General features: G+C 46.8%; 2 protein-coding genes across 6 annotated transcripts; both read left to right on the top strand.

Annotated features, from left to right (window-relative positions):
• The first annotated feature begins 822 nt into the window (after positions 1-822).
• On the top strand, positions 823-13,433 carry LOC9270753 (uncharacterized). 4 transcript variants are annotated; one of them, XM_066304707.1, is made up of 8 exons: positions 823-1,382; positions 3,062-3,321; positions 3,402-12,205; positions 12,286-12,537; positions 12,625-12,735; positions 12,826-12,907; positions 12,992-13,075; positions 13,157-13,433. In XM_066304707.1, the coding sequence occupies exons 3-8, from the start codon at positions 11,037-11,039 to the stop codon at positions 13,349-13,351; spliced, it is 1,893 nt and encodes a 630-aa protein (XP_066160804.1). In that variant the 5' UTR covers positions 823-1,382; positions 3,062-3,321; positions 3,402-11,036; the 3' UTR covers positions 13,352-13,433. The 4 variants fall into 4 exon arrangements, with proteins under 4 accessions (XP_066160804.1, XP_066160805.1, XP_066160803.1 ...); XM_066304708.1 differs by having other exon boundaries at positions 3,062-12,205; positions 12,826-12,926; positions 13,042-13,075; XM_066304706.1 differs by having other exon boundaries at positions 3,062-12,205.
• A 7,341-nt stretch (positions 13,434-20,774) lies between these two features.
• Positions 20,775-27,493, top strand: LOC4348257 (WAT1-related protein At5g64700). 2 transcript variants are annotated; one of them, XM_015758979.3, is made up of 7 exons: positions 20,775-21,094; positions 21,458-21,520; positions 24,371-24,487; positions 25,003-25,237; positions 25,463-25,621; positions 25,851-26,002; positions 27,203-27,493. In XM_015758979.3, the coding sequence occupies exons 1-7, from the start codon at positions 20,889-20,891 to the stop codon at positions 27,261-27,263; spliced, it is 993 nt and encodes a 330-aa protein (XP_015614465.1). In that variant the 5' UTR covers positions 20,775-20,888; the 3' UTR covers positions 27,264-27,493. The 2 variants fall into 2 exon arrangements, with proteins under 2 accessions (XP_015614465.1, XP_015614467.1); XM_015758981.3 differs by having other exon boundaries at positions 20,778-21,094; positions 25,535-25,621.
• The last annotated feature ends 282 nt before the right edge of the window (positions 27,494-27,775 follow it).

The following is a 27,775-nucleotide window of genomic DNA, read 5'->3' on the forward strand; positions in this document are numbered from 1 at the left end:
GAAGTCTTACTACGGGATCATACACGACATTTGGGAGCTGGACTATGGCCTTAACATACTGATCCCAGTGCTATGATGCCAATGGATCAGAGAACAGAACAGGCGTATTCATCGATGACTACGGCCTGATGGTTGTGGATCGTAGCATGCTAGGACACAAGGATGATCCGTGGGTTCTTGCTGAGCGGGTTGCTCAGGTTTTCTATGTCAGTGACCCTTCCGACGATAAGATGGCCATTGCTGTACTGGGAAAGCAAAACATCGTTGGCATTGATAGCATTCAAGACGCATCAGATTACAACCAATACGACGACGTCCCTTTGTTCACAGGTTTTCCTAACCGGATCAAGGAAGTTGAGACAAGCCTTGATGGAGATCTGTTTTTGTCTGCGCGGAAGGATGGTGTTTCCAAAATTGTCAAACATTAGTGAGATGTCGATCCTGTGTACTACCTATTTTGTAAACGATTACCGGATGAAACTTATATTGCAAATGAGATAGGGTATCCATGTTTATCCGTACTATATGTCGTTTTGAATTTATTTTATGGTCCAATATTTTATTTATATTAATCATATCGATGAATAATTAGATGCGAAGAAAATTCATGTCTGTTTTAATTCTATGTTAATCTATATTTGTATTTTGAATAATTCGTGGTTTAATAATTATACTTATTAATTAACTATAATTTACATGGGACTATAACAAATAATTAACTATTTTTCAATGTGTTATAGTCAATATAATAATTAATACAATCCTAGGCAAATAAAGATATTTTTTTAATAAATTGGGCTTTTTTTCTTCCCGTGCGGGCTCGAATCGATTATTCCGTGCGGCGGCCTAAGCCTCCTCCCCAGCATCCACCGCCGCCTCCTCCACTCATCGGCTTCCTCCACCGCCGCTGCTTGCATCCTCTCCCCCCCAGCCCACCACCGTCCGCCGCCTCCGTCCCCTCGCTCGACATCGCCGCCACCGCTGCCTCCCTCTCCTCCATCCCCCTCACTGCCTCCCTCCCCTCCATCCCCCTCGTTCCACATCACCGACGCCGACCACCTCATCCCCGTCGACGTCGACGCTGACGCCGACCACCTCATCCCCACCGACGCCGACGCCGACCACCTCATCCCCATCGACGCCACCGCCGATTGCCTCCTCGACCGACGCTGCCGACGTCGCCGAGGCCACCGACGGCGGACCTCCTCCCCAAGCCGACGACGCCACCGACCGACGACGCCGCCGACGCCACCGACCACTTCCTCCGCAAGCCGATGGCCACCTCCTCCCCAAGCAGCGGCCACCTCGCCCCCAAGCAGCGGCCGGCCACCTCGCCCCCAAGCCGCCGGCCGCATCCTACCTCCTCCCCAAGCCTCCTCCAGGTACCCCTCTCTTCGCCGCTTTCTTTTTTTTGGATGATGCAGTGGTAATGGATGGAATGATGCAGTGGAATGGATGATTGAATGATGAAGTGGATGATGCATGCAGTAGATGCAATGTTGGATGAATTTTTTGAATGAATGAATGATTTTAGGTTGAATGGATGAATGAATGTTGATTTGTGATGTTGAGATGATGATGATATTTGTGATAGATAGATGGCTGTTTGTGATAGATAGATGATATTTGAGATGATGATGATATTTGTGATAGATAGGACTTGTGCTCTTTGTGATAGATAGATGTATGTCTATATGGGATATATGGCTGTTTTATGTCACTGTGGGTTTTTTTTTTTCTACACATGATGAAATATATGCCCCTGCTGAAATATAATACTAATTTGCAAATGATGCTGTTATGCCCCTGCTGCTGTTGTGCATATACATGATGAATTATATTTTGCTTCTATATGTTTATATATATGTGATGTACATATATGCTGTTTATTTTTGCTGTTTATACTTGTTTATACTGTATATGCTGTTCCGCACAGGTTTTATATATGCTGTTTTATACATGTTTATTTTGGGTGATATATGTGGGCTGTTTTGGGTTTATTTTGGGTTTATTTTGGGCTGTTTTATGCCTCACTGTGGTTGATACATGTGGGTGATTGTTGTGGGTGATATATGTGGGCTGATTTATATGTGGGTGATATGTGGGCTGTTTTATACTTGTGGGTGATATATGTGGGCTGTTTTATGTTGGTGATAAATGGCCAATGATGAATGCTCAAAGAACAGATCATCTACACTTGTCTTCTGAATTTTTTTGGGGGCAATCCACTTGTTTTTTTCTCAAGAACAGAACAACTACACTTGTGAAATATTTTGGGGGGCACATCACTTGTTTATTTTTGCTTGAGAACAGACAACTACACTTGTGAATTTTTTTGGGGGGGCACTTCACTTGTTTTTTTTCCCACATAAGAACAGACCATCTACACTTGTGGCCATATGCTTTCATAGTGTGCATGGTGATGAATATCCTTACCAATCTTGCTATCGTTACCCATCTTACGTTCCTTACCGATCTTGCTTTCCTTACCAATCTCCTAAAATTAGATATAGGAGGTGTAGTTCGTACGTTATCATGCCGCTATAATATGAAGTGTTCTGGTTGCCAAGTTGGCTTGGTCGGTTTAGTTCCTGGACGGAACCGACTAGTACAAATTGGAAAAACAGAACATTTCGTCAACATATGACATGCGTTGGTCATTCGTAAAATGTGCTGGCACGTCTGTTGAAAGATAGACCTCTGACTCGTACATGCGTCGGCCTCGTGGATGGACCAGGAGCTCGACATTCCTTAAGGTCGTTCTTTCCGACCCATACAAGGTTCCGCTGCCTGCATTGTTCCAAGAGTGTCTTGGACAAAAGCAGGAAGTGGAACCTTGTTAAGGTCGGAACGAACTGCCTTAAGGAAGTCGATGCTCCAGGTCCGTCCACGAGGACGACGCAGCTAGGAGTTAGAGGTTTATATTTGAACACACGAGCTAGCCATGTGATCAAAACATGTTTTTACTTTGCTGTTAATATGATAGTTTAGTTTAGTGGTTATGATAGTTCAGTGGATTTGAACGAATATAAAATTGAGTTTTAAATTATTCCATTGTAAGAACGCGAATCGAAGATGTCAGGCAAGACAGCTCCGGCGGGCACAGAACCGACGGTCAATAAACCTAATGGGCAGGACAGCTTCGTCGGACACAGAACCGACGTCACTAACAATCCCCAACACAAAGAAGATGCCGGGAAGGTACCGGCGTCGAGCGAGGAATTGTGGCGCACACCGAGCGACCCGTTTGAGCTAGAACTAGCGCAATTGCAGTATGAAAGACCTGAGGATGACCCCGATTATATTCCTATCAAGCAGGCGGTAATAACTTAATCCTATCGAAATATATATTTTGAATTGAACTTTCCCCGACGTAGCGGTCTAATGACTTAACCGTGCAGATGGCAACCCGTCGTCGGTCAAAACGAAGTGCCGTCAGGGTTGAACCTGATTCGGACACAGCGACCTCGGGATCACCGCAAACGGACACGACGACGAGTGGTGAAGCTTGTCCAAAGAAAAAACGTGGCGAGAAGGGCAGGAACCTCTTGCCGAAGGAGACGTACTACATTGCTGCTCTCGACGATGACGGCAAACCCGTCGAGCCGGAACATGTAAGGGCGAAGTTTAGCACCGCATGTGGCGCGCTGGCAAGGCTTCATGGGCCTCTCAACGTGGACGAATGGAAGCACGTTAGCATTCACATCAAGAACTTAATGTGGGAAGGTCTGCAGGAGCACCTTATTTATCCGCCTGGGTCGGAGTCAATTGGCCGGAAATTTGCACTGCAAACAATTGCCCATCGGTGGCGACAGTGGAAGTCGGACATGGACACCAATTATATTCAGAAGAATAAGACTCCATTTGAAGAATGTGGCAACATTTCAGCAGCTGAGTGGGACAAGTTCGTGGCCAAGATGACAACGCCTCAAGCTCTAGAAAGGAGGAAGAAGTTGTTGGACCTGGCGAAGAAGAAACATATATCCACACAGGTTAGGGTCAAGTGGATACGCCGGTCACGAGAAGAAATGGCGAGCTATGGAGGAAAAGTTTGTGGCCGAAGGCAAACCTTTGATTGTGCAGCCCATAAATAAGAGAACTAGAAATTGGGTGTGGGCAAGAACTTCGGGGCAAGTGACAGAAGAGGGTGAGATGCTGTTGGACTGTCCGGACATCCAGAACGTGACCACGTCTCTCCAGTAGATCGTCCAGAAGGAGAAGACCGGTGAGTTCGTCCCTCGACGGCAGCATGATGAGCTGACCGAAGCTTTGGGAACTGTAGAACACTCCGGTAGGGTCAGAGGACAGTTGTGCAGGACGAATTGGAAGGTAGGGTTTCCACAGTGTCGGTGACATGGGACCGGGAGTATCATGACTAGAGGTTTGGGCAGGAGCAATCACCCACGTGGCCTGACCCCCTCGGGGGGGTCGGGCCCGAGGGTGATGAGGCCGCCCCTCTCTTTGTCTCCCCGAGGGATCGGACCACTCCCGTTTCGGCCCCGAGGGCTGAGGCGCCCCTCACCGGGAGACCGCGCAGGCCCCCCTTTGCCGGTTCGGCCGGGGGCCCTGGGTGAGATTCTAAGCTCCTAGTCTGTGGAAAGTTCGCGAGAATGGAAAAAGCACAAGACACGGGCGATGTATACAGGTTCGGGCCGCTGAGAAGCGTAATACCCTACTCCTGTGTTCTGGTGGATCTGTGTATGAAGAAGCTACAAAGAGCTGTAGAGCCAGAGAGCTCTTACTCTAGAAACCCTCTTCTCCCTTTTTTCCTCTCGTCGGATCTACTCTCCAGATCCTCTCTCTCTCTCCTTTCGTCGTCCCTCCTTTCCGTCCCCCCTTAAGTGGGCAAGGTCCTTTTACATTCGTCTACGGCGCGGAAGCGGTTCTCCCATCCGAGCTCACCCTGAGGTCCCCTCGGGCCACCATGTACTGCGAGGCTGATCAAGATCAGCTTCGCAGAGATGACCTCGACTACTTGGAGGAGCGAAGGCGGCGCGCGGCCCTCCGAGCCGCGCGCTACCAGCAGAGCCTGCGGCGCTACCATCAGCGCCACGTCCGGGCCCGATCACTCTGCGTCGACGACCTCGTCCTACGCCGCGTCCAAACGCGTGCTGGATTGAGCAAGCTCTCACCAATGTGGGAGGGTCCGTATCGAGTGATCGGCGTCCCCCGGCCGGGCTCCGTTCGGCTGGCCACGGGCGACGGCACAGAGCTGCCTAACCCGTGGAACATCGAACACCTTCGTCGCTTCTACCCCTAATGGAGTTCGGGTGTCAGGTTTCGGGCTCGGGCCAACCCCGCACCCCCTTCAGGCGTGCAGGGTTGGCCGGGGGCTACCACATATGCATATTTTTTCTTCTATCTGTATTTCAATAAAAGCATTTTCGATTTTCTAAAGGCTGTATCTGTGCTGTTGTTTCCTTTTGAAGAATCTTGACTTGAAATAGGTCACTCGTGCTCAATCCTGCCCTCGGGGGCTCGGGTCGGCTAAAATCGCCAAAAGGGGCCAGAACCGAGCCGTGCCCCGGGGCGTGGTGAACTCCGGGGGGGAATCGGCAAAAACCCACAATCGGGTCACCCATAACCCTCGGTCACCACGCTCCCGGCCTGGCCAGTCTCGACATGTGGATCTCCCCAGGCACCAGCCCCGACCCGAGCCATTTGAGGACTGGGACCTGGGCACGAGCCCTTGTTCAAGCTAAGACACAAAAGGACCACGGCACAGATCATCCTCGTTCTCAAACACACAGCAAAATGAAATTGACACAGAAATTTCTTTATTTTGGTTGCAGATTAAGTTAATCTATACAAAAAGGAGGCCTGAAGGCCTCGGAAGAAAGAAAAGAAGAAAAAACTATTTAAAGATTGGCGGGGGCCTGGGGGCTCACTCCGATGCACCCGGGTCGCCAGCCTCGTCGCCACTGTCGCCCACTCCGCCGTCATCGTCCTCCTCATCGGAGTTGAGGGCGAACGCGAGTCGAGGGGCCGAACCCTCGAAGCTGTGGACGATATGGTTGGCGGCGTCCCGGACCTGCGCGCGCGCGCCGTCCTCGGTCCCGGGAGGGAACTCGTCCAGCGCCGTCCATGGGGAGAAGTCGGGGTCCCTGGCCTGGTAACTCGCCAGTACGAGCTCCACCGCTCCTCGGGCGAGGTCCCTCGAGGATGACTTAATCGTCCTCTCGAGCTCCTCCGGGAGCCGCTGGAGAGTCCCGGCCATCTCCGAGAGGCGTTGGGCGAGGCCCCCCTGGTTGGCGGCGTACTTCACAGTCCGCCCGCCCCAGAGACCCGCCTGCCGCCCGGCGCGGTCTAAACGGGACACGGCGTCGCGAAGCATGCTGGGCCCTATCTCGCCTGCCAGGCGAAGGGCCTCGACCTCCCCGGTGGACGAATTCAGCGCGCCCTGCAGATCCGCGATGGTGTGTTCGGCAGCTGCGAGGCGGGCGGCTAAGTCGCTGTCGCCCGTGGCCGCCCCGCCGCTACGCGCCCTTGCATCCAGCTCCCTTGCCTGCGCCTCGAGTTCAGCGGCCCGCTGGTTCAGTGCGGCCCTCTCGGCGCGGGCACCTTCCAGATTGCGACGCGCTTGTTCCTCTAGCGCAGCCTCACGGAGGGACGCGCTCTCCGCCAGCCTTTGCGCCGCGGCCTCAGCCTCCTCGAGGGCTCGCTCCCGCTCGATGAGCGCATCTTCGCGGAGGCGGAGTGCGGACTCCTCTTCGGCGCAGGCGGCTTCGTGCGCCGCCAGTGTGACCTCCCGAATAGCAACGGTGGCCTCGCGGTCCGCCAGGTCCCTCTCCACGACGCAGGCACGCTCTACCATCGCCATGGCACGGGCCTCAAGGGCTTCTTCGCGCCGCCGGGATGCCACCTCGGTCTCCGCCGCCCGCCGTTCTCGGGCAGCGGCAGCGTCAAGGACCCCCCGGGCGGCGTCGAGCTTCTTCCCTAGCTCCGCCTCCCAGCTCACGTATTGAAGGCGGAGGTCGTCCTGCGCCTCGTTCATCACGGTAGTGGCGATGAGGGCAGCCCCCCGCTCCTCCTCCACTTCCCTGGCGATCTCCCCCAGCACCTTCCGACGGGCTTCGAGCTCTGAGGCGTGCCGGCGGTGTGCCTTGCGGCCCACCTCCACCATGGCCTCCACTGAGCGTCGCCCCTCTTCGACACGCGCCCATGCGGCGTCGAGCTCCGCCCGCTCTGCTTGCAGGGCCTCCATCTGGGCACTTAACCCGTCCAACACCGTGGTGTTTGCGACGGCCAAGGCCTGCAGAAGGGGCTCTGCGCTCAGTGGGGCAGCGGAAGGCGTGGGGGAGAGCCGCCTCGGTGAGGATGCCGCGCGGCTCGGCCCGCCGATGGACGTGCCGGACTCGGGGACGTCCCCCGGACCTGGCTTGTCCTGAGCGTCGCCCGAGGGAGTGGGCCCAAGCGATGCGCCCGCGGCCTCGTCGCGAGCTGCCTCGGAAGTCGTCGTCGCCTCGGCCTGGCGAAGTCTGGCCTCCTCCCGAGCGGCTTCTTCAGCTTGGCGAGCTCGGACGGCCACCTGGGCAGCTTCCTCGGCTTCCCGAAGGCGATCCGCGGCTTCTTGCCGGTCAATTTCGCGGGTTGCCTCGGAGGATGTCGTCGCCTCGGCCTGGCGGAGTCTGGCCTCCTCCCGAGCGGCTTCCTCAACCTGGCGAGCCCGGGCGGCCTCCCGGGCGGCCTCCTCGGCTTCCCGTAGGCGATCCGCGGCTTCTCGCCGGTCAGATTCCCGCCTCCGGGCCTCCGTGGTCGCCGCATTCTCGGCCTCAGATTGGCCGGACTTGGATTGGCAAGAAGGACGCGACGGGATCTCGCTGAAGCAGAAGAAAAGCCAGAAGACAAACAAGATGGGTGAATGAAAACTCGCGTTGGGAGAATGAATATAGCCACAATGGGCGTGGGACGAACCTGCGAAGGGGTCGGTTAAACGACCACCTTGGAGGGGAAATAAGGTTTCCCCGGGATGGTTCTGTCCCCCCCATCTTGCGGAGCCGTTTCTTCTTCCGCTCCCCCTCGGGCTGCGGCGTCGGCGTGGCCCCCTCCGGGCGCCTGCTGCTGACACGCGCCGCCCCGCCCCCTCGGGGAGGAGATGGGGAGGAGGTACCCTCTTGCTTCCTCTTCCCTCGGGCGTCGGCAGGGCGGCTGCCCCCCGAGCCCCCATCACGGGGCCCGGAAGCACGACCCCCTCCTGGGGTAGATTGATCTCCCTTGCGGCTCCCGCTCGCACCGTCATGGCCCTTAGGAGCTCGCTCCTCTGAGGCCCCGACCGCCATCATGATGGTCAGGATGTTGGCGCGATCTGGATCGCTGCAGAGGGGGAGGACTCCTTGGGGGATGAGGGATGCCTCCACGGAGCTGAGATTCAGCACCCGTTGGATCATTACCTTGAAGTCTTCAGGGACCCAGTCCCATTTGACCCCCCGGTGGGTCCTCATACAGTCCTCGGACCCAGTGTACTCCCAGGCGCCCCGGGCGCGCCGCTGGAGTGGCGCGATCCGGCGACGAAGGTAGTCGCCGTACACCATCGCCCCTGTGAGCCCCTGGGATCGCAGGCCCGCCAGGCGGTCGAGGACGGCGTCGTAGCCATCTCCCAGATCTACCGGCGCCCGCTAGCTGGAGGCCTGCGCCGGGGGCTGGCTCGGAAGTCGGAGGCGCGCTTCGTCGGCGAGGGGGGTGTAGAACCAGTCGCTCTTCCAGTCATCCCACTTCTTGCGGAGGACGCAGGGAATGTAGCGGTTCAGCACCGGCCCCCGCGGCTGGAAGTAGCAGCCACCAACCACCGACGGCGGCGACACTGGCTGTACGGTGAAGAACCACCGGAACAGCCGAAGGGATGGGCGCACCCCGATGAACATCTCGCACAGGTGCGCGAAGATGGCCAATGTCATTACCGCGTTGGGGGTGAGGTGCGCCATCTGGAGATCGTAAAACTCCAGAACATCCATGAAGAAAGAAGAAAATGGCGGAACCAGCCCTGCCATTGCAAAAGGGAGGAAGAAGACGGACCGCCCCGGGTAGCGTGGCGCCGGGTGTCCCTCGCCCAGCGTGACTATCTCCCGGCCGGTGGCAGATTCCGGCATGAAGCGGCGCGGCAGCCCGGCCTGCCTCTCGCTCACGATGCGGGAAGGCGGCAGCACGCTACCATCGAGCGGAGCGGAGCCCCGTGCCATGACGCCGGAAGAAGAGATGTTTGAGAGCGAGCGCGTGTGGCGAGGGTAGGGCACAGGAAACAAGGAGTTAGGGCGCAAGCAAGGGGAATAATGGCGAGAGGAAGGAAGCAAATCTCTTCCTCGGTGTCTTTATACCCTTGCCAACGCTGTACCCGGCTCCTCGCTTCTCGCGCCCACTATCTCTCTCCCTCGTTTCTCGCGCCCACGCTTCCACTAATCCCATTCGCCCGCTTGCGGCGCACGAGGTGGATATGCGGCAGTGGCGGTCGAGATGGAACATATCGTGCGCGCGTTAATTACGCTCGCCGACCGAAGCGCCATCACCATATCTCCAGGCAAAACGAACCGGCTCGTCCCGATTCGCGTGCTACTCGAGTAATGTGGCAGTCTTGAAGAGACCGCTCATTATTGACAGCCGAGTTACCATTGCCGATGTGTGTGATTTGCGACCGTTGGGTTTCTGCCCAACTGTAGAGACCAGCCCCACTTGTCACCAGGCCTAAGTAAGTGGCGTCACGCCCGACCGCTTCCCTCGAGGAGGGCGATCGCCCTGGCATAACGCCGGGGGCTACTGTCGGTGACATGGGACCGGGAGTATCATGACTAGAGGTTTGGGCAGGAGCAATCACCCACGTGGCCTGACCCCCTCGGGGGGGGGGGGGGGTCGGGCCCGAGGGTGATGAGGCCGCCCCTCTCTTTGTCTCCCCGAGGGATCGGACCACTCCCGTTCCGGCCCCGAGGGCCGAGGCGCCCCGACCCCTTGTGGGTTTTGCGCCGCGTGTATAGGTTAGGTGAGCACGGCGGGGCTCACCTAACCGCATTTATTGCGGTTTGAACGAGCGCGTCACGCCGAATGTAACGCAGTGCAGCGCGCTCGTTTATCCGGTCTGTGACCAGTCACAGACCGGTCAGATCGTGGGTTAGGTGGCGACAGGCGGTCTGACGCACGCCTCGCCCCATCCCGTCAGGATGAGAGCCTCCAAGCACTCGTCCCTAGCCGGAGCCGGCGTGTTAGCTCCTGGAGATGGCACGTTGGTCCCGGTCAGATATATGCCAGGCTTCATCCCAACCGTTACAAGCAAGATATTGTATGAAGAAGGGCGAACATGCAGATTGCTAGACTGACACGTGGTGGACAAGAATGACCGATTTGTGACCGGTCTGACACTGGTCATGTCGTCGGCAGACAACCATGTTCCCACGTTGCACCTGCTTCCGGCGGAGTGGAGGTAGGTATGGGCCATCCCATCAGAAGGTCATTCGGACAGCAGCCATTGCAAGTCTCCGCCCATTTATGAAGAGATGACAGGGTGATCCCCGAGGTCAGACGAGTGAGGACGCGTGGCCACACTAAAAAACAAGCAGTGTTTTTAGCTTTCTAGAGAAGGCAAGCCAAGTTTGAGTAAAGATAGGATAAGTCCCCACCAAAAAGAGAGGTGGTGCATGTGGTATCCCCTTGAGATATAAAAGGAGGACCTTGCCCACTGAGGGAGGGGAGAAAAAGAAAAAAGGAGAGAGGATCTGGAGAGTAGATCCCACGAGAGAAAAAAGGGAGAAGAGGGTTTCTAGAGGAAGAGCTCTCTGGCTCTCCAGCTCTTTGTAGCTTCTTCATACACAGATCCACCAGAACACAGGAGTAGGGTATTACGCTTCTCAGCGGCCCGAACCTGTATACATCGCCCGTGTCTTGTGCTTTTTCCATTCTCGCGAACTTTACACAGACTAGGAGCTTAGAATCTCACCCAGGGCCCCCGGCCGAACCGGCAAAGGGGGGCCTGCGCGGTCTCCCGGTGAGGAGCCCCACGCTCCGTCACACAGGAAGCCCAAAGTTACAAGAAGCGCGACGCCTACAAGGCCAAGATGCGCCAGGAAATCACAGATCAAGTCACACAACAAGTCACCCAACAGTTCTACAGTCTTGCCGCACAACATCCTCAAGCCTTCCCTGACCTGGTTCCTCATGGTTCGCAGTCGACACAGATCCCAAGCTCTGTCGAGTCGGTTGAAAATACAACCTACCCGGTAGATAGTATAACTGGTCCGACACCGTGCAACCTTGTCGTTCCGATAGGGAGAGCGGGAAAAACAAAGGAGGTTGCGTCTGGATTGGCTATATCGGGGAGACAGTTCCATAATAGCTCAATTCTGGTGGACTATGCAAGGGTTCAGGTCGCACGTGTTCATGGCGACCAGATGTCGTTGGAGCTTGACATCCCAACACCAGAGGGGATTGAACTTCTCGGGGATGCGGTTAACCAGTTCATACTCTGGCATCGTCGTGACATCATCCTCACTGGACAGTTCACGTTGATGACACCAGCTCCATTGGTGCCAATTACGGCTGCACCTCCTGCACCACCGTCCCCTCCGATCTGCACTACCCCACCCGGATCTCCACTCCCACAGATATCACCAGTTAGAGGTCCCTCTCCACCTCCACAACAAGTAGCACCTAACTCCCCAACTACCCTACCTCGGCAGCCGTCTCCTGCTCCTCAGTCCTATCTTGTCCCACCCCTTGACGAACATGTGCCACCTCCACAGCCAGATACATCAAAGGAGCAGCCAAAAACCTGTGAAGCCCGCAAGCTCATACCCGTTATAGTATCCACGTACACTAAGGAGAAAATGGCAGAGTATGAGACACGGATGGTTTTGCAATCTTTCAAGGGTCGAGGGGGTCCGCTAAAGCCAGTTGGACCTGATCAGTATTCGGACGCACAGAAGAGCGTTGTAGGTCTTGCTGACAAAATGCAATCTTGGACCTCCGATGAAGTGCCTAAGGAGTATGAATATGGCAAGCCGTTTTTGCCGTTCAACTTGATGTGTGAACTCCCATGGCCAATGAGGTTGATGCATGAGTGGTACTTGAGGGCAAGTGAGTTAGGTCTCGGGATGATTACTGTGCATGTCCCGGGAGGCGCTTTCAAGGATGGACCTAATGCAAACTTCGCCTTCAGTTTCAAGGACCTCCACGCATTCCTTAAGATGGATAAAATGGATATCAATCTCGTCGGCGCGTGGTGCCTGTAAGCATTGCATGTACTTCGTTATTACCCAATGTGTGCCAATATAATTGTTACTTATTCTAACTTCCAAATTTCCTCAGGTCACAATGGGTAGACGCTCAAAAAACGGGGGCCTCAATCGGTTACGTAAATCCAACGATGGTTTGCGAGACGGCCCACACTGTGCGGATATCGGAGGATAGTGCGGTACTAAAGAATAAGACACCTCAGGAGGAAAAAGATTACATCGAGCGTCTGCATAAGAGAAAGATGGCCGAGGTGGGAAATTACTTGGCCACCTCATCTCTCGCACACTCCGACAAACAAGTCATCATGGTCCCCTACCACTTTGGGTAAGCAACTTCGACATATTTCCGTTCACATATTAATAACAGCACATGAAAATATGTCTAACATAATTTCATAATCCGTGTTCGCAGCGAACACTACATACTATTCTTCGTCTATCCAACAGACCAAACCGTCGTAGTTCTTGATCCAGCGGACCATGACAAGGACGCGTACATGGAGTTCCTATGCTTGTTGAACTTGTAAGTTCGAAACAATTTTCGTAAAGATTCCAACTTTCCGTAAAGATCATTAAAGTAGATTTATCATAAGTAATTAATTTATTTTTGTAGAGCACACGGCCGTTATAAGAAACATGGCGGGTACGTAAAGAATCCAAGTAGAGAGAAATTGTACATAAGGGGACACTGGCCGGTATGTCAGCATTTATTCGGTACGTACATCACGATTGTCACTTCTTATTTCTGACGTGTCCACTTATGTATGCAATGTTATAAGCAACCTAGCTTGACAAACCTATGCGGTTATTACGTGTGCGAGATGCTCAGGGTCAATGGGAGATACAGAACTGAGTTTACATATGTAAGTCATTAAACTCTCCTATTGCAAATAGTTCATTAAACATGACTGTAACACAAATCATTTGTCTTTTAATTTCCGTAGCTCCCGAGTATCCCTTATAGTGCAAGTTGGTTCGATCAGAGAACGCTTATCAACTTGTGCGCGGACTTGTGCCGGTTCATTCGTCGCAACATCTGCAATCATCTAGGAGAGTTCCATGATCCTCATAGCGTACTTGCTACGGACCCCAAATTCAAGAATCTAAGAGAGTGGGAGAGGCAACATGCTGTGGACTAAATGGATGTATTTGTCGCGAGGGATGCTTGTAATAAACACTATACTTTCTATGTAATATGATTTAATTTGATGTTTCGGCTAATTTTCGACTAATTTTCCATCTATTGTCCCGTGAGGTCAAATTATACAGACCGCACGGGATAATAGGTTATCCCAAACGGCTAGCACGTGCTAGGGCGTCCCGTGCGGTCGCCCTAGCACGTGCTAGCCATGGGGGGTAACCTATTATCCCGTGCGGGCCACCTAATTTGACCACACGGGAAAATAGATTATCCTGTGCGGTCAGCCTTACTGCACCACACGGGATAATAGAATATCCCGTGCGGTCCGTATAACCAATCCGCACGGGATAATCGATTATCCCGTGCGGTCGGCACGCCCGCACGCGAAAATAAAGATTTTCCCAGACGATGAGCTGCAGGCGGGCCGGGCGACCGCACGGGATAATCTATCCAACCGCCCGGAAAAATGGGTATTGTAGTAGTGTATTGTTCTTGCTCTTACAAAAAAAAGCCCTTTCTTTTCCTAGAATGTTGGACCCTCTCTCTTGGAGTCATAAGCGAAGTGGCATGATAAGATGAAGCAATTATCATTCCATAAATCTTGTGCCAAAAGCAAGCACAGAAGGTCTAGATAAAGCTAGCCATACCCACAAATGATGATACTACCCGTTATGATGGCAGAAAAAATGAACATATGGAGACCGAAGAGGAAAATTAAGAGACCCATAGATAAGAGAAGGGTGAAGAGCCAATACGGTCCCTGAAGTTTCGCTTCGGGCTCAGGATAGTCCTCGATGTTTCAAATCGTCCAAATAAGTCCTCCAAATTAATTATTTGGGTAAATATAGTCCTTGGACCCACAAAAAATGCCGCGTGAGCATGCCGAGTCATCATCGCGTGCAGCGGTATGAATGGAATGAAATGACCATTCTACCCTTATATACCATATGGAAAAGAAAGAAAATACAAACAAAAAAAATAACAGGCTATCCCAGGCCAGCATTGTTGCGGATGGGTGGCCGACAAAGGAATTTACACGATCAATGCTTGGCTGCAGCAATCGTAAGTGACAATTCTAAAATGATCATACATGTGTGAATCATTTATCTTCTTCTTTTCTTTCTTTTCTATATGGTATATAAGGGTAGAATGGACATTTCATTCATACCACTGCATTCAAGGATGACCTGCGATGCTCACATGGCACTTTTTGTGGGTCCAAGGACTATATTAACACAAACGATTAACTTGGAGGACTTGTTTGGACAATTTGAAACCTCAAGGACTAAACTGAGCCCGAAGCGAAACTTCATAAACTGTATTTGCTATTTGCCCATAAAAGAAGGCGAAATGGCAGTTGAGGTGTGGTGGAAGTGATGCATGCACAGAGGCTTACACCATTTGTGGGTGAGAAAAAAGGAAACTAATGCAGAGAAAGAGAAGAAAGATGAGAGCTGCCAACAGTCTTACCAACTAGATAAAAAGAGGCTTGAGTTATATAAAGAGAGGCTAATTTACAGTTGAAGAGCATATTAGAAGAAAAGAGATCAAATTATGACAATAGACATTCCTTCTATGCCTATCCCGCAGCAGCTGTTCTACATGTAACTTTTGTTAGTAGTAGCAACTAGCTAGTTTTTAAAAATTGATCATGCACAATAGATATACCATGGCTAGCTAGCTAGCTAGCTAGCTATATAAAATTCTCTCAGATGACCTTGCAAGCACTAATCAGGGTATCCATTACCCATTTGTTATGAACATTAGCCTTTTTGTTGTTGTTGCTTACTCATAAAGGTACGAATTGATTTTCTTTTTTCTGAAAAATGTCGTGCTTCTTTGTTGTGATCAACTACTTCATCTTCAGTGACAGACCCACTATGTGTTTAGGCCATTGACAGAGTGCGAATGGCTATGCACAATTTTGTGGTGTGGCAAAAGTGAATTCATCAACGACGTCGGACGATGATTCGTCAAGTAGCCGTTGAAATAAGGGGCAAGAATGACTTATCATGGAGAAGATTGCCAAACCGTTAAATATCAGATCAAATTAAGATTTTTGTTTCTCATGACATCGTCAGATCAAAGGGACATCTGTTAACGGCATGTACTGCTAATGGATCGCATGGGCCCTTCCATTTCTCCACACACTGGTGGCAATGTCTACCGGTGAGTAGGGATGAAATCAGTTCGAAAAGTTTCCTGATTCCGGACGTGTTTTCAGAAATAGGAAGTGTTAGTCGGAATTTTTTCAGAAACTTTCGAAAATGGAAACAAATTCAGAATTCCTTTCTTGGAAAAAGGAAATGAATTCACAAGGCTACTATATGTTGGAAACCGGAATCCATTGTAATATTTCCAGAAACGAATTCGGAAACTTTCCTGAAACAAATTCAAGTTTTTTCTTGGATAGATTCGGAAATAAAAAAAATTGTCATGTACAACTGATTAGCTTTAGCTTTCTGTACTCTAAATGTTTAGATTTATACCATATGTATTAAGATGCTTAACTAAATAGAGATATTTTCATCTGACCTCGATCGTTCGTGCACAGAGGTCACCGAAAAAAACACCGATCGCTACCTACCGTAAATGTAAGATCATTGCAGCGAGGCAATGACCGTTCCCACGCTAGTGCTTATATGTCCATTTAACTCATTATATCTCTGTTCAAAATGGGAAACTTTTTTGGTTTTGCTATATTTCTTGCGGCAAATTTCTTGGAGAAAAACTTTCAATTTTTGGACCACTAGATCTGCTCCAAGATTCGTGGTTTTGCTAGATTTCTTGCGACAGATTTGCTGGAGAAAAACTTTTAATTTTTCGACTGCTAGATCTACTCTGAGATTCATGGTGGCAGGCCGTGGAAAAATTTCAGCAAATATTCGATAGGAGGATGATTTGAGCACAGAACCTCCAGCAACTTAGCTTTAATTGCTAGCCAAGTTACATACAATTTACGATATAATTACAATATAGTTATTAGCATGTAGTTCCATTTGAAAGATTGTTTTCCTAAAAACATATGACAGAATTTTATATACTTATTTTTTGGAAACTAATTTTTATCCCTTTCTTGGATAAGTTTTAACACGGCAGTGGCATGGAAGGCGCTGGTGTCGATGGTGCTGGTGCAGATTTTCATCATGGATACGATCCCGCTATTCAAGGTGTCGATCGGGTGAGTTCACTCTCCAAGCTGGAGCTCGACATCGACGAGCGCCTTGACCACCTCAACACCTCATCTTCCACTTCCTATTTCTCCTCCCTCTTTATTCTCTAATCTGCTGACAGCTGGCGACCGAGATTGCCACGGTTGAAATTAATGGATGAGCCTTATCCCATTCGAAGATTTATTTTTGAGTAAACTTCACAAAACCCCAGGTTTCCCCAGGTTTTGAGACACCAACAACATAGAACCTTAGGTATTATGATTTGTTTCGAGAAACACTAGATTTTGGTGCAAACTTTTTTCAAGAAACCCTATGTTTACATCAAATACTCATAATTTCATTATTATGCATGATATATTTAGTATATGTGTTCACATTAGTAACTCAAAATATATATACCTCTTTGTGTACTTTATCTTCTTCCTCACTCTTGCAATAATACCATTTAAAAATCGCAACACAACCCCTTAATAATGATACATTAACCAGTTACTTATACACAGCCATAATACCAATGCTCGCTAAAATAAGTCCAACACGTATATCAGGAATATCTCATATTATTTTTTACAATTATTATGCATACGTATATTAGTCAAAAACAATGATGTAAGGTTAAACATGGGGCTTCTTGAAACATTTTCCCCAAAACCTAGGGTTATTTGAAAAAAATCTTAATGCCTGGGGTTTTGCATTACGGGTGCCTTAAAACCTTGGGTTTTGTGAAATTTACTCTTAATTAATTTTTTTTCTTTTGTAAAAATCACAAAAGCTCACCTTATGTGATGACATGCATATGATGTTTAGTTCCACCTTGCCTATTGTAGGAGAGAGAAACCTCCTTATAAGGGACGGTACTCTCCTAGCCACTTGATGCATGTGTGGTGGAGAGAACAAGAGAAATACTCGCGCTCGTCTCGCCTGGCCTGGCTAGGCGGCGCGCGTACACGACATTCGCGTGAATGGTTCCTGCCAAAATTCGTTTCTCATCCTTGCACAGATGTTTCCTTTGACATTTTTGTTTTGCTGCGAAAATCGGTTTTGATTTTGGAAACACCCCGAATAATCCGGTGCAGATATCGTGCCTTGAGTAGCATGTAGTCCAGGTAAGTTACATGCGACTTATCTACTTCGGTTACGCGGTGTAGATATCGTGCATGCGTCTTGATCACGCATCCTAATATCTCTATAAAAACGAGCCCTCGCCTCCTTGCAATCCACGCGGAATCAATTAACCTCCTCCTCTGCAATGCGCTGTCTCTCGTAGTTTACTCTGACCCGCTCTCCGCGTGCACCGGCGCTTGGGAGAGCTGGTCTTCGGAACCTTCGCCTTCAACGTCCTGCGCTGGGAGAAAGCGACATTAAGGTTTTTGGGCAACGCTTTGTGAGACTGCTTGTTGTTCGTCCACCACGGCTCGTCTTCCTCTTCGCTCGGGTGTTGCGCGTCATCATCAACGTTCGGTACCGCGAGTTCTTCCTGCTGTGCAGCCGAACGTCCAGAACGCTTGGTACGCATTCATCGTGTTTCGTATATTCGATCTGTTCATGTTTTATTGTCCAGTTTACATGTGTAGATGTATATATGATCCGATTATGCTAGTATATATGTTCAATGTCGTTATTTATTTATAAAATAAATTAAATCTAGATGTGCTTATATTTTCAACAACCACCACCTCGTCAGGCTCCCTTGTCACCACTGCCACTTTATCAATTTGGAGCTCCCCTTCCACCTCCTCCACCAAAAGCTCAATGGAAAGTGAGCTCAAGATCGAGCACCACATCCCGATTCATGTCATCAAGTTTCATGTCATCGTGCACCGCCGTGTCGTCAGACCTTAGAGAGTGGCAGTCGGTGTGTCAGCGAAGTTACTCCTGACCGGCTCTCCCATATGCACTCAAAGGAAGCTACAGTCTCACCGGAGACTACGTGGAGGACATATCTAGAGGGTGCCAGCGTAGAGGATGGAATAGTCACCAACATTGCAAGCAGGGAGGCACGGGATACGCTATTCCACAGGTTCCACCTCTCCACCTTAGCTCCTTTGTCGCCGTGGTTTTTCTCCCGAGCAGTGAAGCCCACGCCATTCCCTGCTAAGATGAGGTCTCTCTCTTATGGGAGAAATAACCAATTCTCCCATCACTACTTTTGTAACATAGATAGCGCACTATAGGTGCCAAAACAACTAAAACTAGAACCTTTAATTTATTATAGGTGCCAGTTTTTTTAAAAAAACCTGATACATGTAAAAATCGAGCCGAGCCGACTGCATCATCCTTATCCACTCGCAACGACGTCGCCCGTGCGGATAAGCACGACATGCGCGAGCCCACCTCTCTCGCTCTCGTGAGCCCCTCTTTCTCTCTGGCGACTCTCTTCCCTCTCTCTCTTTGCCCCTCTCCTCCCCCACCCGCGAGGGCCGACGGCGGCAGCCCTTCTCACCCGCGAGCGTCGGCGGCGGGCTCTCTCTCACGGCTCTCCCTCGCGAGCGGCTGCTGTTAGATCCAGGCCGGATCCAGGCAATGGTGACGGCGGCACGACAGCACGACGACGGGCTCCCCAACCGAAGGCGACGGGGGCGGGGCGCCCTCTCCTCTGCTAGATCTAGCGGGAGGGAAGGTGGCGGGCTCCCTAAGCCGACTCCACTGTCGCGCGCTTCTCGCCTCTGCCATCCTCCACCACCTCATCTCCCTCGGCTTCATCAACGTGGTCATCCTCACTCACGCCGAGCTCGACCTCTCCCAGCAGGCCGACGTCAAGTCCTTCTTCCCCGTAGAGCTCCCATGCTACGTCGTCCTCACCACCGCCAAGGTCGGCGGCATCCACGCCAACTCCACCTTCACGGTCGACTTCATCGCTGCCAACCTCCAGATAGCGATGTAAGCGGGGCAGGAAAGCGAGTTTTTTTAGCCCGCTTATCTCAGTTATAGTTTAATTTTTCTTCCATATTTTGTACTACCATATAGGACATGAACTAGTAAGCGATTTTTATTCGGGTAGCGGGACTACCCACTTGCATTCCTACCTCCAGATCCAGTGAATGTTTGAGTTCATCCTTTGAGTTTGAGTTTGATTTTGATTAGAAGCTCTGCTAAGCTTGGCTTGAATCCAAGCCGAGCCCCGAGCTATTTTCTTTTTTTTTCCCTTGTTCTTCTGTATAGGTGCCTGTTCATGACTAAAACCGGCAGCTATATATATATTATTATTGGTGTTGGTTCTTTAATTAGCACCAATGAATGAAGTCATCCGTGCCGCCTGTTGGGTGACAGTTGAATCATCCAGCACCTAAGGCCGATTCCCAACCGGCACCAATATCATTTTTTTAATAGTGCATGGAGTGGAGACCCGTGGCAACACGTCGCTAACTTCCTTAAAGAGAAGTCACCGCATCTCCATGCGTAGAGAGAAGTTGATCGTTGCTGATAGGTGGTTGTGGAGTCAGGAGTGAGAATAGAAGAAGACGAAGATTGTAAATGGCATGTGGGCCTTATATTTTTATTTTATTATTTTCATTGATTGGGTGCCAGGTCAGCGCCCTCGTAGACGAAAACCACTATGGTTTTTAACTAGTATAGCAATTTGAACTGTTTTATAAGTTGTAAAGTGCCGTATACCCGATTTTCGTGCGCGAACATTCGCCCACTAACCATCTCGCGAATGGCGTCGGGACGAGGAGGTTAAAGACGTGTGATATCCGTTCTTCCCGTTTTATCCTTTTATACGTGATCGTTTTGGTACGTTTTTTTTTGTTTTTTTTTTCACTCCCTGGATACTGGAACGTATATATCTTTTTCTGTTCTTTCCGTCGAATCTTTTTTTTTTTTCAAATTCGTTTTTCATTAGTCCTTTTTATTTTAGTTTTTAACGGGAATTTTATATGAATTACTTTTTTTGCAAACTTTGTACATATGCATATATATAGACTTTATATAAGTAAAGTTTCTATATGTAGACTTTTATGTATGTAAATTTTTTATAAGTAGACTTTATATATGTAAAATTTCTATATGTAGACTTTATGAATATAAACTTTACATAGAATCTATATCTACACTTAAAAATTTTAATACGTCAATTTATAATAGAAATAAAAAATGCTATGAGTGGACTCGGTGTTCTAACTGAAGAAACAAACTCTTAACGGATCGCGCAGGACTACCAAAGCAAACTACCAAAGCATGCATGCGGGAGTCAGAACCAATTCGCGGACTTGGGGAAACGCGAACGTTCGCGCATTGGACTCACCCGCATCTAACAGGGCTATTTAAATTGTGGGGTCATACTAAAGCGCACCCAGCGATCTAGTATAAAGTATAAGCCTATATCGACGCCAGATCGAGTTGGCCGTGCGGGCGCACCAGATGGACATCGACGGCGCGGGCACTAAGGCGGCAGCAGCGGGATGGAAGGCGCCGGCGTCGATGGTGCTGGTGCAGCTGTTCATCACGGGGATGATCATGCTTTCCAAGGTGTCCATCGGCGGCGGCATGTTCATCTTCGCTCTGCTCGCGTATCGCAGCCTCTTCGGCGCCGTCTTCATCCTCCCCTTTGCCCTCATCTTTGAGAGGTTTCTTGTTTCCTACTCTTATTCGCATGCAGGCCAGAAGAACATTATTGCACTAAACTAGTGATGGGGGGTTAATTTAGGGCTCATCTACGGCATTTAGATGGCCATATATATAGTAGTTTTTAACTTAAATTGGAAGTATTTTAGTTTTCGTGCAACCAAAAACAGCGTTTTTCTAGTCTAGTTGAAATTGTGAATCATTGGATGCTATGGATAACGCCATGCGTAAACTTGTGGCTCAATGATGGATAGGTATCGCCAGCAGGTATCATTAGCAGTCTGTAGGATATGCATGCACTGTAAAAAAACAGGTGCCGTGATGAAAATATAGATTCTATTTTTGCTAAACTTTGTTTTGTGTAGAGGGAAGTGGAGGGACATGGATTGGCGCGCATTCGGATGGATCTTCTTCAATGCCTTTATCGGGTACGCATATATGTTTCTGAATCTGAAGCTTCAAATTACTGTCAAGTTTCCATTATTTATACATCCTCCGAATAAAAATGTACTCGGTTTTAACAAAATATACTAGATCATATACTAGTATTTTGGAGAACCTCAATGACCAAGGAACGAGCGGCCTGAGTTTAACAAAAATACCCATGATGTATTACTCATGCATGCATTTATCAATATACCTAATGTTACTGTAGGCATACGTCGCATATACGTAATCCAGGGCTACTATTTGGGATTTTAGAGGTAAACATCACATAAATATAAGTGCTTCCTATACTATATGTGTGTCCTTTTAAAAGACCCTTAGAACTATACTCCCTGTTCGACAATACCTATTATTTTGGACAATGACATGATTCTCGAAACATAGTTTGTTTGGGATTTTCTATTGTAGTGCACACAATAAATAAATATTTGATTTTGTTAAAATATTTTTAAGACTAATCTATATATTGTTCTATTGCCTTCAAAATGAATATTCAAATGTTATTGATACTCAAAATTCTATACCTCAAAAACACCAAAATAACACACAAAAAGAAATATCTATCGGTTCTTTTGAACTCAGAATATGGAAACTACACTACTAGACAAAAAATTTTGGTGACTGCCCCACACTCTTGTTATGGTCATGCTGAATAGTCATGAAAAACACTCTCTCGCCACACAAGTGTGTCACAGCATCACAAAATTTAGTTGTTCGGTGACTGAATGGATTATGTAGTCACAAAAGTTTACATGAAAATTATTTAGTTAGGTTTAAAAGTATTATTTATAATATTGGTGACGGTTATATTTCAAAGCTGTCACCGTTGATCCCGTAACTGATTTAATTGTGACAGGCTGAAAAGAAAAAAAAGAAAATACCAGAGAGAAATAGATTATTAGCTTATTTAGAAGAGTTCAGCTCTGTTTCTCTCTCCACCTCCTCATTCCTCTCGTTCCCCTCCTCTGCTCTCTATTCTTATCCTAGAGAGGATTCGATCTCCCCTTACAGCGATGCTTGTCACTGGCCGCGTCAACCGTTGAGCCGCCGCGTGTTCTCCTCATCCGCGTGCTATTAGATAAAAAATGAATTGATTGGCCAAATATGTATGGCAAACCAAAGTAGCTGTATCAACCGCTGAATTGAAAAATCAAGATTATAACAAAATACCAACTGAAACTATGGGTTGTCTTGTTCCATACTAAAACCAAAACCAGAGTTTGTTATAGCATTAAAGAAGGTGACGATAGCGAATGTTTTGCTAGTAGTACAACTTGTATTTTGATATGCTTGCGCATACAAAAAGAATTCGTAACGAAAGGCTGTCAGTCTGTCTATCTCTCTTTCTTAATTATATTATAGTTTAATATATAATTTGTTTTTCATTTATTTTAATATTTGGTAGTATGCATGTCTCCTCTCGTTATGAGTATATAAGAATATTTCGAATGAATGAAAACGAACAAAAGCACTGCATGATAAATAACAGAAACTTAGCACATCGCGGCCCAAACGAAAATGAGAAACTTTATGAGCTTGGCATTCCGATATAGTGCCAGTGACCTCTTGGTTTCATTTCAGTTGTGTCCTTTCTAAAGTCTGTGATGGACACGATACTGCCCTCAGTTTCCATCAATTCCCATTGTATGCATTCGGCCTCTTGCACATCTTGTCACATTCTTCCAGAACAATTGTTTAAAATGATAAGCATACATTTTAATTTAAAGAAGGTTAAAGATATTCTTGATTCGATATACATGCTCCGATATTCGTTTCAAAAAAAAAATCGTTTCAAAAAAAGATATACATGCTCCGATATTTCTTTCAAAATAGGTTTGGCAAAGCATAGAACTAAATATACATTTTTTAAAAAATTAAAATGTTCAAACTTACACCTCTTCACTTTGGTGTCTGTGTAGTCTGTAACTCTGTATGAATAATAAGTCAACTTAAGATTTTACGGAAGCACTTAATTTGTTAGGAGGATTGCTTCAACGGCAAAAATGAAGCTACTAGATCCATCCAATAGCTTTGCTGGAAGATATCTTTTGCACAAACCTCGTTGAGATCTTCACCAGAAATTATGAAATCATGATATGTTCAGTTGATTACCATATAATAGTAATTAACTTAATTCTATAGGGATACAAATGGGACCCGGATCCATTGTCTTTAGGCGCTAAAGGCAGAGATGCTGTCTAGCACTACAAAAGAAAACAGTGATTTGTATTTATTCACTGTAGCAACAGCGTAGAGCAGGAAACTGAACTGTACCATGCTACTGTTTATTTTGTACATCGATCTTGCTGGTTCACTCCAAAGTCATGGTACTAATACACATCTGATTTCACCTTGCGATATATATATTTGTCTGTTCACTGTTCAGAGACGCTGCGACAAAGAATCTTTGCTCTAATAAGATACTCACTCTGTCCCATATAAAATCAAACCCTAGCATCTCAATGTAAAATTAGGAGAGAGGGAAAATGACCAAAATACCTCTTATTATTAAAAAAATAGTAATGATGATAGGATGATAAAGGGTATTGGAGAAATTAAATTTCTCATTTTACGTGCTGATAGTAGATAGGATGGTAGAAGTTGGTTTTTCGTGGGATAAAATTCAAACTCCAGAGGTTGATTTTTTTTTTTTTTGGGACGGAGTGAATAGAAATTTACTGATGGCAAAGCCAATTTGGTGAAAGACTGTTACATATATAGGAGAACCAATTTGACAGTACGTGATCAATAATCACTTTAGTGTTGACCAGTTCTAATTAATTATCTGAGACATGGTTTTCATCTTTCTTCTCACATATCAAACTATGCAGGTATGCAGTTCCAATGAGCCTTTACTTCTATGGGCTCAAGGACACCACTGCATCCTACGCAGTCATCTTTATAAACATCATTCCCCTATTCGCCTTCATCCTCTCACTCATGTTCAGGTAAAGGTTCCATTTGCAAGGTTCCATTCGCCTTCTTTGTTGTGTACAATGTATTTCAATACTTATAGGTTCCAACAATAATTGTTAATAGATTTTATTACTTGAGAAAGTATCTTTAGTTATCAAAAATTTAAACTAAAAGTTTTGGTACCTTAGGGTACAGGGTTCCTAGTATCTCGGGCTTAGATATTAAGTTTTACAGTAGAAAACATAATATCAACCAGTATCTTCTTAACAATGGTAAAATTAGCTATAATTATTTCATGGAATGAAAGTAATGCACTTGATAGTACCATGGCAAGCAGTGTGTGATTTCAATCCTCATGTCCCGTGTTCAATCTCCAGCATGCTTACAATTTCTCTTAAGAAATATTTGGAGGGACGTATCTCCCTCCAAATCTCGTTTTTAATTTCATGGAATGAAAAAAGATGACCATTTTTGGGTAAACTCGAATGGTGTTGCAAATATATGATCTCACTGAATCATATGGATATGCTGTATCAACATATGGCAGACTGGAGACATTCGAAATTGGAAGCATAGTTGGGGTACTGAAGATAGTGGGTGTTCTGCTCTCTGTGGGTGGCACAATGCTTGTCAGCTTATACAAAGGCAAGTCACTGCATCTCTGGAATTCCATTTTGCAGCACCAAAATGAACCGGCCACAAAAACTGCAACCAATCAGCTAAGAGGGACAATTTTATTGGTTGCCAGCAGCTTTGCCTATGCTTGCTGGTACCTTGTTCAGGTAATCACGAGCAATTTTACAGTTCTTAGGAGATACCACTTTTTCTATTGCAAATTTGGTACCTCTTAGTACCTAAATACTATGAGATACAAAAATTTACACTAAATTTTTGGTACCTCCTCAAGAACTATAAAATTGCTCTAATCACAAACTTACCTTTTAATAGAAACATATATACTAGAATAATCTTATGCTGATATTTCCATGTTGTAACTGTATTTGCAGTCAAAAGTTCTGAAAGTGTACCCATACAAATATTGGTCTTCCATGATAACATGCTTGGTTGGAGGATTTCAGGTAGCATTTGTCGGAATCATATTAAGGAGACATAAGAGTGCTTGGAAGCTAGGATGGGATCTCAACCTTGTTACTGTTGTGTACTCAGTATGTCTTCAAACCTTCCTAGTTCTTGAAATTAACTTAACTAGAAGCTACAATGAGAAAAGTATAATATTTTGTTTCCTATTCTTGGGGTGTCCAGTGTAGCTTGAGTTGTAGTATTAACTAATAGTCCTGGAGTTATAATATGATTTTGAAGGAATAATGAATTTTCATGAAACACAATAGGCCTAATTGTTCTACGGATATTGACATCAAAACCACTTTGGTGTAGGGTGCACTTGCAACGGGCGGGAAATATAGCCTTAATTCATGGGTAGTGGCTAAGCGAGGTCCAGCCTATCCCCCGATGTTCAACCCACTATCAGTGGTCTTCACTGTTGTGCTGGACTCCGTCCTTATGGGGGATGATGTGACAGTAGGAAGGTCAGTTGCAATCATTTGTACTATCTATGATGCATGTTCGGTATTTCCAACAGAAAATGCATGTCAACCCATTATCAGTGGTCTTGCTAAGCCGAATTTGCATGACACCCAATTTTACATACGCCGTGTTTAGTTTCAAAATAATTCTTCAAACTTCCAACTTTTTCATCACATCAAAACTTTCCTACACACAAACTTCCAACTTTTTCATCACATCGTTCCAATTTCAACCAAACTTCCAATTTTGGTGTGAACTAAACACAGCCGTAGCCTAAAAACACATTCCAAAGTGGCATGCATATTTCTGACAGTAATGGATAATTATCTACGGTGAACAACCACCATTACACAAATGGGCAACAGTGAACGGTATTGACCAGGCACTAACCAAGCGGCATATCATTGCCAAAAGAAAAGGCTCGAAAAATGATCATATTTTACCTGATATATATTGGGTTTGGAAGTCTTGATGTTTTATCTGATATGTTCGGCATTTGAATCTGAATATCTCTCTCCACGCATGGCTTACGTAGCATCTTACTTCTATCTAAGCATAGCTTTTTTGGCATCTAAGGAAACACATGTTTTCTTTTAACTCTAATAGTTCAAAAATTCAAATGCATATTTGAGCCTCTATATAACTTCAAACAAAAAATTAATCAGATGTATAGTAGATATAAACAAATTATACAGTTTTGACATAAAAATTATCTCCAACCGAAATTAAAATTTTAAAAATGGTTTTGTTTTTCATAGAAGATCTCAACACTTCTAACATATATCTTGGCATGTAAAAGATCTACAATAAAAAGATCATAAATTACAAGGTTATATATCTCAGCAAATTCTACGATTTCGATCTAAAGCTTGTCTTCATCCAACTTCTCCATTTTTAAAAAGAAAATTCATTATGATGCTTCCGTACTTAGTGGAGAGGATGGTTCAGTCATTGGGCAGGACGACTGTATGCTCTATTATGTAACAGAACTAGCGATGATATATTAGTGCTGGTTCATAACAAGAACCTAGTAGTATTACGGCCAGATATAAAGGAACAGGCCGTGATGGGATTGTTACAAAGGTCATTTCTGTAGTACTGAACAACAAAAAGAAACAAGTGACGAAGCTGGTCATGTGAGCAGTACTTTAATATTCGACCATAACATTTGATTTAGTTGCTCTCTTATTTTGAATGTGCAGTATCATAGGCACAGCAATGGTGATTGTTGGGCTCTATCTTTTTCTCTGGGCCAAAGCATGAGAAGTACCTAGGCAGTAAACATATAGTGTAGATTCCACATAAGTTCTTGAAGATACAGAATACACTGGAGTTGTATATGTAGACAATGAGATGTATATTTATATAGCAGTAATTTAAATGCAAAAACAATATACTGGAGGACGAGTGCTTAATTACTTATACTGTTTGTTTGTTTGTTGCTGAAGAATTAATGCTACTGCAATATTATATTATACACCATTTGAAGAAAATATTGTTGATCAGTCCTTTCATTATACCATTAGAACAAAATATCGTTGATCAGTCCCACGCGTATCACTCCTTCTACAGAGATATTTGATGCATGTATGAGTTTGGAGAAAGCAGAAAGCATGTTGCCAATATATGGAAGATGATATAAGAATAAGCGATAATTCATTATTCATATTTGTTTTGTCTCAGTACAGTTCTACAGTTTTATACTCTTGTTATGTTATCGTCAGCTTATCTTTTAAAGTTTTAATTTTGAACCAGCTGTGTTCTATCAAATTGTC

The sequence above is a fragment of the Oryza sativa genome, chromosome 10 (assembly GCF_034140825.1).
Source record: "Oryza sativa Japonica Group chromosome 10, ASM3414082v1".
Lineage (NCBI taxonomy): Eukaryota > Viridiplantae > Streptophyta > Magnoliopsida > Poales > Poaceae > Oryza > Oryza sativa.